Here is a 12,753-nt window from a genome sequence, read left to right on the forward strand (position 1 = left end):
CTAGTGACAGAAAATAAAAGGAAATAAATTTAAAAAAACTTCAGACTTTAGAACGTAGTCACAATGACTCTTATTGAGAACAGTGCCAGCCCAGCCTTGACCTCTTGCAGTGACTACCATTGAAACAATTCCCTTGTTTCCCACCCATCCGTATCCATCCCTCCAATGTCTTCCTGGGGATAGTAGGAAGGGTTCCTTTATGCAGGATGAGGAAACAAAAGCCTGGCTTGTCCAACACATTTGTACATGGCAAGAGTCTCCAGGAAGATATGCTTATTTATCCATAATGAAGTTGCATTAGGCAGACTCTTCTTCACAGCCACCCAAAAACACTTAAAAATAAGCAGGCTGCTATGAACGGCCCTTCTTAGATCTGCTTGCTGAGTGCTATCTGGCCACCAAAGGACTTTAGGTATATTTTTGTTTATATTAAATTTTTTTTTAGGGGGAAAGAGGAAATGGCTAATACATTTTAGTTTCTTAGATCATCTTTAGAAGTGAAAATACATAACTTTAATCTTTGTTTTCATTAGTATAATTGAGTTTGAACCTACTCTGCCAGGTATTTATTGAGTGGTTTTGGCTAGTTACTTAAGTTTTCTGAGTGTGTTTCCTCATCTGCAAAATAGGATAGATAATGTTGACCCCATAGGATCTTTTTAAAAATTAAGTAAGACTTTACATATAAAAAGTGTGTACAACAGTGTTTGATATATGGTAAGCATTCGACAAAGGTTATTTCTCTGTTTTTCCCTTTTGCACTCTATGGAGGGTATAGGTATTATTGATTCCTTTTTTTAAGAAAACCTAGCTGAACTTTAGACATGCAGAAATGATTAATTTATAATTCATTTCCTGAACAGGACAGATTTTGCTTGATTTGGGAGAAATAATTTCTTGGAATGTATTTCCTTAGATATTTCATGGGTCAGCATTTGACTACTCTGGAAATAATCTTTAGTATTTTTATATTTGGTCTTTAACCAGGTATTACTAGTTATTGCTCTAAGTAGTTCATAAAAAGCTTGTGCTGATCTCCCCTAACCTGGGAACTGTAATGATACCGAGAACCCATCGGCATAATCCAATGACCTAACCAGAAAGGGAGAGAGGAAAAATTACTTTAAGATTGTATTCCTTTGGAAAGGATTTCTATAAATCAATAAGACAGAGAAATGGACTTCCCATCTATTCATCCATCCATCCATCCATCCATCCATCCATCCATCCATCCATCCATCCATCCATGTGTCCATTCACTCAAGCATCCTCTTAGCTCACCTGTTCTAGGATTTTTTTGGTCATGTTTTCCTAATAGTATTACAAAGTTCTTTCAGAAAGAATATTAATACATTCCACAGGTGTCTAGGAAAGCTATTTGTGCTGTAGATGCCATCTATAATAGAAAAACTTGCAAGCAACCAAAATTGACATAGACATCAAATATTAGGCTTGTGAAAAGTAAACATACCTATGAAATGCAAGCAAAATTTCCATTATTGTCTCTAGAGGCCTATAAACAACATACCAGTACAATACTTGTTGTAAAAAAACAATCAGCTGTTCATTTGAAATATCATGTGAGTTATTCCATGACTTTGTTAATTGTGCTTTTCTATCACGAAAGGGCTCTTTGGCTCTACTGTCTCTTAACCCAAACATGACTGAACCGTTTATATCACATGATGATGCTTAACATTTATTGGGATTTTTTTCTTTTACATAGAACATCTCATTTAACCCCAACAGTTTTGCAGCATAAGAATTATGATTCCTTAATTTGAAAAAGAGGAAACTGAAATTTAGAAAGAGAAAAATAACTTGCTCAAAGTCATGCAGCTAGTATGTGACCAACAGAAATCAAACTCTGGTTTGTCTCAACTCCAAAGCCTGCCTGTGCCCTTCTAAACACTATACTGTGTTGAGTCCTGGGCTGGGATCCATTGGCTTGGACTCTTGGCCTGTGTGACACTGCATAGGTTGCCAACTCTCTGGACCTCTTAATTTCATTGCTGTCCCTTTTTATGAGTTCAAAGTACCCATTCAACTCTGATTATGATTATCCCCTTGAAGCAAAGCCAGGGACTTATCAACATGCAGGCTGTCTCACCGCATGTTGTAGGTTCATTCTCCATGTGGATAGTGAATATGCCTTTGCCAATGTCATTAGTGAAGGAGTGCCATCAACTACATCACTGCAGGGCACCCTTGGTACCTCTTCTCTGGAACAAGGACTCCAAGAAAAGCCAGGAGAAAGCTTGAGTTCCATCCTTCTTCTGGAGTTTCCTGTTATGAGAAACAAAATGATCTTGGCCATTTAAATTGTTTGTTTTTTTTCAGATGGGAATTCTTTTGATTGAAACATGCTGTGATTTAAACATTAGGAATTGGCTTAGCGATAGAGATGCGGTGGGCGGGGGGTTGGGGCGGGGGACGGAGTTTAGAAGGAGAGAAAGGAGAAAAGAAGGAAAAGAAAAAGGAAGAAAGGATAGAACTCAGGACAATATAGTATTTTCAAGCATGGAGTCATCCTTGCTGGGTTTGTTATTGTGCTCGGATGGAGTTTAGAAGGAGAGAAAGGAGAAAAGAAGAAAAAAAAAAGGAAGAAAGGATAGAACTCAGGACAGCATAGTATTTTCAAACATGGAGTCATCCTTGCTGGGTTTGTTATTGTGCTCTGTGATCTTGGAGAACTCACTGAAACTCTATGTCTCAGTTTCCTCATCTTTAAAAAGGGAATGATAATAGTACGTACTTGACAGAATTATTAAGAGTATCGAATGAGTAGATATAAAGAATTTAGAACAGTGCTTGGCACATAGTAAGCACTTTATAAGTGTTTGTCAAATAAATCAAGGGCATTCTATCGGTAACTTACAAATGTGTTTGTGCACGAGCCGACTTCTAATTTTATTAGAAGACTTTGAAGACTCTCCGAAGTACTTTACGTAACGACAATGGGGGTGTCTATTCATTCCTTCTAAGTTACACAAGAATAAATAGAGGACATAGGAGGCTCAGAAATCATTTAAGGGAGAACTTGTAATAAACATCATGATGGAGTTGAAACTCACCAAATCTAGAACCAGGCACCAAGTTCATGCTTGTGGTCTGCTTCAACACGCTGGCAGACCTTACGTTTGTCCCCTTTCTCCCCCTGAGGGGGCGGGGGTGACTGGATGACCTCTTTAATAGTCTGGCTTAATAGTCTCATAATAAGACCATCTTAATTGATTTGGCAGTTAACCTTTTACAAAGCATTTGCACAGTATCTCTTTCTGCTTGCACAAAAACCTTGTGAGGGAGGCAGAGCAGATATTATTTCCCCTGTTTTATAACCAAGAAGAGAAGTCAGCTGATCGAAGTTACCAGGTAAGTTACAAGGTAAGTTACCACTGAGGGTAATGGGAGCTGAAGCTCACTGGAAAGCTCTGGAAGCCAGTGGACAACACCAACTTGTTATTCCATCCAGGGGCGAGGGAGCTGGGGTATTTATAGACCAGCTCCTGTCAGTCGTCGGAGGGACATTATTTTCTGGTACTTCTGGTCTGTCATGCATGTAGCAAAGTGGGCTCAGGAGGCTAGAAGGATCTAGAAGTACCTGTGGGCATTGGCACTTGTGAGTAGGCCAGGGCACTGAAGTGATTAGCTTCAGGGAGAAAGAGTGGGCACTGCCAGCATCTGCTACAGTTTCCTTTGGACAGATGCTCTTGTCATATTTACCTGCAAATAGGTCTGTGAAACAATTTTTTAGTTGGGCACATGGCTATTTTCACCTCAATCAGTGTTCGAATTCAGGAAGTAGAGACATGTGTTCCCATCGCATAAGAGTGAAATCCAAGGTGGTTTTCACCATGGCTGGAAGCCCTACATGATGTGGGCCCCCTGCCTGCCCTTCACCCTTATTTCCCTGTATCCTGCGATATAGCACTGGCTTTCATGATGTTTTTCAAACAGGCCCAGCTGGTAGCTGCCTCAGGGCCTTTGCATTCACTGCTTGCTCCTTCTTCACATATCCACATGGCCCACTCCCTCACTCTACTCAGATGTAGGCTTTGGGGAGGCCTTTCCCTTCTCAGCCATTTTATCTTAACCTGCCCCTCTCCCACCTCAGCATTCCCGAGCTACTTATCCTGCTTTATCATTCTTCATAACACTTCTCTCTCTATAAAATTATATTAGTTGTCTCCTCCACTAAAATATGAGGACTAAGACTGCTTTAGTACCTGCTCTCTCTATATCTATATCTCTATATCTATATCTATCTATATCTATATCTATCATCTCTGTCGATCTGTCATGTATTATCTATCAATTATCTATCTATCTATCTATCTATCTATCTATCTATCTATCTATCTATCTAGTTATTTTCTTTTAGGTGCCTACCATGGTTAGTCAAAGACAAGTGATGGCTTCTCATGTAGGTGTGGTTTACTCAGAACGCTAATTAGTGCATTTTTACATAACCACCCACACCTTCTATATCTTCATGCCTGAAAGAGAATTTGGTCTTCAGCTCCCACAAGTGCTGTCAAAACTTAGAAAAGAAATTGTGAACCAACTGTGATTTCACTGAAAGTACAAATCCTCCAACACAGCCCTTTTCAATCACAAACGGATCTTTTGCCCTCAAAAGAGAGACACCGCTGTTCCACTGGGTACGCGGCTGTTAGGTGCTGGTTGATTAATTGTAGAACTTTCTCTTTGGGTATTCTTATCTAACCCAGTGCTAGCACACATCCGAATCTCCTGGTTTTAAAATTAGCCAGACTCATCTGTCCTGGGTGAATATATTATTTTTAAATGCTATAAAATTTAAGAAGTTTTTTGTTTTTTGTTTTTTGTTTTTTTTTTTTTTTTGCAGATGGAATATATCTATCTAGCTTTACAATTCCTTCCTCTCTTGTTTTTCTTTTTTCTCCCCTCCTCCTCTTCTTACATCCAGTTTCACTACAGAGTGTATCTATCGCTTAGGACCCTCCAAAGCTTCTAAATGGTTCAACCTACTCCTTTCTGGTTGTATTCTACCACGGGGTTACAAGCTGAGCCGCGAATTGGAATTAGATGGAGAGGTTTAACGACACTGACTCCCGGTCTCACCTTCAGAGATCCTGACTTGGCCTGTTTGGGGTGATGCCTGGGCATTGGGCCTAGAATAAATCTCAAGGTGATTCTAAGGTATAGCCGCAGTTGAGAATCATCTAGTTCCTCTCGTTAAGGTCTCTAAAACCACACCCCTTTGGAATAAACTCCCCAGACTCATTGGAATTTTCCATACATCTCCTTAAATTCACAAAGACCTGGCTTTTCTTGATGACTCAAGAGTTTTTATAATAACACCTACCCAAGGAAATGCCTCTTGACTTGATTTTATAGCTCTTTAGAATTTGCAAAGCCTTTTTTTCATACATTATTTCTGGTGCTTCCCAACATCCCTTTGGGGTGGACATTCAGGGTCAAGAGGAGGCCGTGACAGCTGAAGCAGTGGTCTGCAGTTAGGGCTGGAGTGACCAAATTGAGCAAAACAAACTAACAAGCAAACAGAAACAAAACAATAATAAAAATAAAAATAAAAATAAAACAAAGCAAAACAATCAAAGCTGAAAAATAACTCCACTGAAACAGAAAGCTCGTTAAACTGAGCAATATTTGGGGCATACTTATATTAAGAAAATTGTTCTTTCTGAAATTTCAATTTAACTGGGCACCATGTATTGTATGGGACATCTCTACACTCAGCGCCTACGCCTCTTTCAAAACTTAGACCTGTAGCTGTCATTCTCTTGCCTTCCTATGATCTCCCAGTAACCGGACAGCTTCAGCTCCTGCCCACGTTCTTCTTCTCTATTACTTGAGTAGCCATTATCCTCAGAAAGAGCCTCTTCTGTATATTAGAATCTTCTTGCACTTCCTTTTTGATCCCGTCCTAATCCCCTTTTGGTGGCATGGATTATTTATTAGATCAGGCTGGTCGAAAAACACAATCAAACACTTATTCGGTACTTTCAGTGGGCCAGCACTCATTATGTCATTTATTTTTCACAAGACCCTTGGGGGTAGGTACCATATCTTAGGAACCTAAATAGGATTCTTTCCATTGTGAGATGGAGAAACAGAGGTTTAGAGAGCTTGAGAGATTTTCCGAGATCCCACAAGTTGGAAGCCCCAAAGCTGGGATTTGAATGGGGCTGTCTGACTACAGAGCCTTTGTTCTTAACTAGCATGCTGGGAAACAAGATGGCGCTAAGAGCCTTGGGGCTTTGCTATTCAAGTTCTCCAGCTTGTTTGAGTTGGCTTTCTGAAGCTCCTGGGATTTAGAACGGCCATTGGATAAACCTCTTCTATGCCATGTAGGTGGCCTAGAAGATTAAGAGTGTTGACAATATAACAATCCATAAGATGCATATGTATTTTTGGAAACATTATTTTTAACCCTGAAAAAAAAAAGAAGTGCCACCCACAAGGCTCTTGAAGAAAGACTTCAGCAGCCATTGCCTGTCAAATAAACACCAAATCGACCCAGGGACAATGTTCTTTAAACACATTTGCTGAGGCTAAGGGGCAAATAGTTTATGCTGATTCTGGAGAACCGGTCAGAAATATAATGTGTCAAAGAAGGTTTTTTTCAAGTGTTCCATATCTTTTTTGGTATAAGCTGCCCCTGTGCTTTAGCAGTCTGTAAATATTTGTGCAATTAATATGTGCTGGCAAACGTCTCAAGAGAAAAGTAGGCTTCTAATACCAAGCAAAATTGCAATTAGCAACACAAAAGAAAAAGACTTTGTCTCTTTCATCTCAGTGCTTAAAAAACTGTCAGCACTTAATGTAGCTGGAAGCTTCAGGAAAGATAATTTGTGAAAGCTCATTTTCCTAAGCTTTTGAGTTGGTCCTATATTTGAGTATAAAAAACATTCACTTGAGAATTATTTTTTCCTTCCCTACATAACAGTAATCTAGTTAATATTAATTATGAAAGGTGTTTGTAGAGAAAGGTTCCTTTAAAAATGTCAGTAACATTGTTAAAGGGAGCATTTTGCATTGTTTTATCGACAAGGTATTAGAGGAGCAGAAAAACATGCGTGGCCCTTCTTGTCTAGAAACAATTGCCTTAGTGATTAGAGAGGAAAAGGAAAGTACTGTGCCTGCTGACACCAGCTGAAGAAGAAGCCAGTGCCTCTGGACCCATTCGTGGCAAGCTGTCTGCTGGTCCTCTCCACCCTAATACTTCACAGACTTCCTCAAAAGTTGCCCTGGGCTTGACACTCCTGTTCAGACTCTGGAAGTTCCTGAGCAAAATTTCTCTAGTTCTGAGCACATTTGTGCCTTGAATCCTTTGCCATTAAAACTGGGGGTAGGATGGCTAATCAAGTATTATGGACTGAGTGTTTATGTCCCCCCCAAAATTCATGTTGAAATCCTAATCCCCAAAGGAATGGTATTAGGAAGTGGGGCCTTTGGGAGATGAATAGGTCATGAGGGTGGAACCCTCCTGAATAGGATTAGTGCCCTTATGAAAAAAAAGACCCCAGAGAGCTCCCTCATCCTTTCTGCCATGTGAGGACACAACAAAAAATGAAGTCTAAGATTTAGGACACAGACTCTTGCCAGACACCAAATCTACCAACACCTCGATCTTGGACTTCTCGGCCTCCAGGACTGTGAGAAATAAACATTTGTTGTTTAAGCCATCTAGTCCATGGTAATTTGTTATAGCAGCCCAAACCGATTAAGACTTGGGGTCTGTGAGTAGCCAATGCATTGCTGGCCCTTTGGTGATCTTTTCCAGCTGTTTAATTAATTCACACTTAGCTCACACTCATGCTGATGTGCAAGGGAGCCCCCTGATATCAGTATAAAGCATGTTGTTTTAGGACCACCTACCTCAGAATCTTCAGGTAGGTTTGTTAAATGTGTAGATTACTGGCCTTTGCCCCAGAAATACTGAATTACAACAGGGTGAGGTGGGACATAGGAATCTGCTTTAAAAGATCCTCCAGGATTCTCAGGCACTCTCAAGCCTGAGTTTCACCAGAGTAAAAGAACCATCTTCTATCTACTGACCTTCCTTTCCTTTTCTCTGCTGCCTCCTCTCAGCCTTGTCAGGAGGCTGAAATAGAAGAGGATTCAATATTTTCTCTGGGAATCCTTTTCTGAACCTCCAAGCAGAGGGATCCCCCCTCACCTATGTACACATAACTCCGTTTCAGCCACTATTGTACTAGAGTAATGTGTTTACCTCCTCTGGGAACAGCAACATTTCTTGGTCCTCTTTTAAGCCCCACGCCAACACGACACCTGGCACTTAGTAGGTATATACATCCACCCTTGGTGTTATCCCTGCATTTCTGAGAGGCCTTGCTTTGAAAGGCATAGACTATAAACAGTCCTTGAAGCAGAAAAAGTGAGTGGAGGGGCTCAGTGAAGCTTCTTCTGTTCTTGCCCTTTCCATAAGCTTCATGTTATCGTCATCGTCATCGTCATCGTCATCATCATCATCATCATCATCATCATCATCATCATCATCTTTGATGCCTACATTTTGAGTATTTTATGCTGGGTATTGTGCTCAGCACTGCACATATATTATCTCATTAAACTTCACAATGTTACTAACCTCATATGTTGATGGGGAAACTGAAGAATCACCTAAGGTTTGCATGGTATTAAATGGTCAAATGGAGACCCAAAGTTCTAAGTACTAATGGTTAAAACACTTCTGCTATCTCTAGATCCTGAAATAAAAGTTTGAGGCTGTGCTGATTGAGGTACGCCTTAAACAACTTAAACTGGAACTAGCAGTTTAGACCAAACCTATCAGACCATTTATACTTCCTTCTCTTTCCCAAATCTTTCCTCAAACTCATGCCATCAACTTGATTCAGACCATCAAAGCTTAAGAAATGCCCAGGCTTCTATATCTGAAGCCATAATCCCATGTGCCTTCCAAATTTAAACCCTTTGGCATAGTTTGGCTTCATATGCTTAAAACAAATTTATTAGAAAATAGCAGTACCATAAATATTTATAGTGCCGGGTAAATCAAAAGTGACATCAAAGCCAACTCATCACATTTGGCTTTTGTTTTCAAATGTTGATCATGTACTTTTAGTGGGTTGTTCATGCTTGAAGCTGCAAGCTAATGAGTTTCCTTGGCCACATCAGTACTGTGGTGGTGGCTGGAGCCTTCCAAGTGTGTTCTTGGTGTGTTTGTGTTAATGATTTATGAATCAAAAAGTTACTTGCTATTTGATCCAAAACAAAGTCCTGAGGTCTATCAAAAGGGTGATCTATAGACTGAGGGCCCACTGGCAGGAAGAGAAAATAATTGTGTGTCCACTGGGCTCAAAAGATAGGTGAAAACAGACAAACTTTGTGGCTTCAATGCATAACTGCTCCTGCCGCCAATGCAAACATGAAAAGAATGGCTCCCTTAATCCTGTTCTGTTTATGAAGACATTTTAAAGGCTGCAATTCACATTCTCAGACGCTTTGAGAACATAAAAACAATCCTATTATATCACTCAGCAGAAGGCTCATTTAAAATGGAGGGTATGAAGGACATCATGTGGTTTTACAAGAGGATTTGCTCAAGGTTAAGAGATGCTTCAAGATATGTCTTCTGTGAAAGCTCCAAAATATGTATGTTCTTTCGCTAATTCTTTCTAGGCATAAACTTGATCAGCTCCAGGTTCAGTGCAGAGGGGAGACAAAAATGTATAAACAAGTGATTCTTGCCCTCCAGACTGAGCTTCTCAAAGTGTAACGTGGACATGGACGCTCTGGGGATCTGGTTAACATGCAGATTCTTGAGTAGGTCCTGGGCGGGGTGGGAGGGCGGTACCTGAGAGTCTGCATTTCTGTCAAGCTCCCAGGAGATGCTGTTGTCACTGTGCACACCTGGTGTTGCAAGATATTTACAAGGCAAACAGCATGAAAGAGCCCTTCGATCTGAATATCTTTGAAGAAATGTTAAGAATCACATTCCTTCAGAAATTAGTGACACCTGGGCTAATGCTATGTGCCTCCCTGTGCCTCGTGACACAGGTGAACTGCTGGCCAGATGTCTGCTGGAAAAGGGCCTGAAAGATGAAAGTGAGACGGAATGGTGTGCTCCTGGGAACTCAAAAGGCAATCTTTGGTGGCTAGAGTAGCTGGACAAAAGATTTTAGGGGACACACTGCAAGACTGGACCAAATAAAGGACTTGTCAATCAGTGTGTGTGACCTGTCAGTGGATATCATTTTCTTTCTCACAGAGAGGCCCTGGTTCCCTTAAAGTTGTAAACCACACAAATACACTGAACCCTAGCACTTTATTTTGAGGCCTATTTTGGGCAATTTATAAACCTAACAGGCTTGATGGCTTACAGAAACTTGCTTAGAGATGCTTGTTGATTCTTGATTCATAAATGTCACTTAAATTTTGAACATTTGGTATATTTTAGATGGCAAGAAACCAGGGACAAGTCTAATAAACTGGACCTAAATTCGTTTTCCTTTCGAAAGATACTTTTATACCATCTGATTTTGCTGCCAAACTGATAAATGGCAGCCCATCACAGTTTTGTAAGTCGATTAACCCTTTATGTGAAATTTCAGCTTCCTATGTGATTACATTTTGTTTCGCTAGTGTTCTAGCTTCAAAAGAAATGTTAATTATATTTTGTGTTGAGGTCGAGTCTTATCCTGTTTTTTAATTTCCCACTGCCATAAAACACTTCAGAAAGAAAGCAAACTAAGCAGATTAGGAATTAGGCAATCGATTTTAATCAATAAATATGAACAATTGTTTGTTAACCAGTTTTTAAGCAGCCTAAAATAGTCATTTATCAAGAATTCAAAAGATAACATTTTTTATGCAAAAAATTTTGCCATAAACTTTCCCTCACTTAGAGAATTAGAGGTAATACAAAATTTACTTAGAATAAGGCTTGGAATCTAAAAAGTTCCAGGTATACCTCAAAGCTAAAACAGATTATTTTGCACACAGTGGGCAATACGTAGATTATCTGACAACTAAATGAATGACTGAATGGAGGGAATGCTGAACATCAAGGAATATGATTACTTCTGTTCACATTATGGGCAGGCTTACATCATCTTGTTCCTCCCTGCCTCGCTCTCTCTTGCTTTGCTCTTGTAATTCTCAGCGTCCTTGTCAGCTGGCTTCCAGGTAGGGCTGGAAGAGTAAGGTGCTGGAAGAAGACTGGAGGGCAAAAGGAGAAGTGAAGACAGGGTATCTCTCCATGTCCGAGTCAGTGTTACCCCATCTCAGGCAGTGGCTTTGTCCCTGCCACGGCTCCATTTTCTCTAACTCCTCAGTGGTCCTAGCTCCCACCAGGCAGCCCCCACCATGGTCCCAACTACCGTGGAGGACCGCAGCTTCTGAACTCAGGGAACCGCACACACCTCCTCACAGCCCTAGGTGTTAACGGTTTCCATTTATTTGGCTTTGGCTTCTCTCCTATCACCTAATGTGAGTCAATTTCCTCTATTAAATTCCCTCTATTGAAATACTTAGAATGGTTTCTGTTTTCTTGACTGGATCCTGACTGATACATATTAAAATTGTTAAATTATTTTCCCCTCTAACTTATCTGGAATTACGGCATGAGAATCTGCCCTAAGCCACTGAAAAATCCCTCAAACCATACTTTATACCCATTTTCTGCAACAGAAGAGAATGACTACCCCCTTGGTTGTGTTTTGTCAAGCATTAGGACTCTCTTTGCCAGGTACGAATGTGACTGACTGTCTACCAACATCGCCACCAATCACAGTGGACACAGCCACGGGTCATCTGCAGAGGTCATTTTTGTTGTATGTACTGTGACGAGAAGAAAAAAATACGAACAAAAAAAATCATAAGAGAAAATTACAAAGTTATCAAATAGATAACACTGTAAAAAAAAAAAAAAGTCTCTGAAGATTCATAGAACATAAGACAGCACCAGGAATTTCTTTCCCCTTGAATCAATAAATTTTCCTGAAATTAAAATCCTTTAGAATTTCTGGATATTTCGAGAGCATTAAAAAAAAAAACAAAACTGATTCATCAATAAATGATGCAGTGTTTTTTGGCTACTATGCACCCCTGAAATGGTTATTTGCAGAAGTAGAGTTCCTTGGTGAGCATGGAGACCACACACGGGATCTGCTTCTTCTCATGGAAATGCGGGTCATCGGACTGAGACTCGAAGTGCCTGGCCACCCTGCCGTTCACTCTGGTGAGGATCTGCAAGATCTCCAGGCTCTTCCCATGTTCGTTCAGGATGGAGCAGAGGGCTTGCACAAACCAGGAGCCACTTCCCGGGTTCCTCCACGAGTAATAGCCTTCAACAGGAGAGGAAGGAGAAGATCAAATCAGCTGACCCGGCCGCGGCTCCACTCACCACTAAGAATGAACTTTTGGTGTTTGGGGCTTCCACACATGCTTTTCTGAAATTATTTCACTCTCTTCAGCATGCAAGTCCCTAATGAGGATTATGCCGGTGTGCTCGGAGAGCAAACATGTTAGATTTAGAGGGTTGCGTGAAGATAAGCTCAATAAACGCTTTGGGGTTCCAGCATGGATACATGTCAGATACCTAAGTGAGCGTGAGATGAGTTGGCGCATGGAGCTTTCCAAAGGCAACGCTGGGGAATCACTCCGTAACTATAGAACTTATTACCCTTTGGGGTGACTGCTACTTTCTAATCCAAGCCTCGAGAGGGAAGTTTGCAGGGGGCCGCAAAGAAGTTTGAGATGCAT

At 40.6% G+C, this 12,753-nt stretch overlaps 1 protein-coding gene across 3 annotated transcripts in view; it reads right to left on the minus strand.

The window, feature by feature from the left end:
- Positions 1 to 10,746: 10,746 nt before the first annotated feature.
- CASP7 (caspase 7) overlaps positions 10,747 to 12,753 on the minus strand; it is a 29,380-nt gene continuing 27,373 nt past the window's right edge. For all 3 annotated transcript variants that reach the window (XM_015596341.2, XM_025039111.1, XM_006920850.3), the window contains exon 7: positions 10,747 to 12,335. In XM_015596341.2, coding sequence (XP_015451827.1) covers positions 12,106 to 12,335 — 230 coding nt within the window. In that variant the 3' untranslated portion in view covers positions 10,747 to 12,105. The remainder of the gene's footprint in view (positions 12,336 to 12,753) is intronic.

The sequence above is a fragment of the Pteropus alecto genome, unplaced genomic scaffold (assembly GCF_000325575.1).
Source record: "Pteropus alecto unplaced genomic scaffold, ASM32557v1 scaffold177, whole genome shotgun sequence".
Classification (NCBI taxonomy): domain Eukaryota; kingdom Metazoa; phylum Chordata; class Mammalia; order Chiroptera; family Pteropodidae; genus Pteropus; species Pteropus alecto.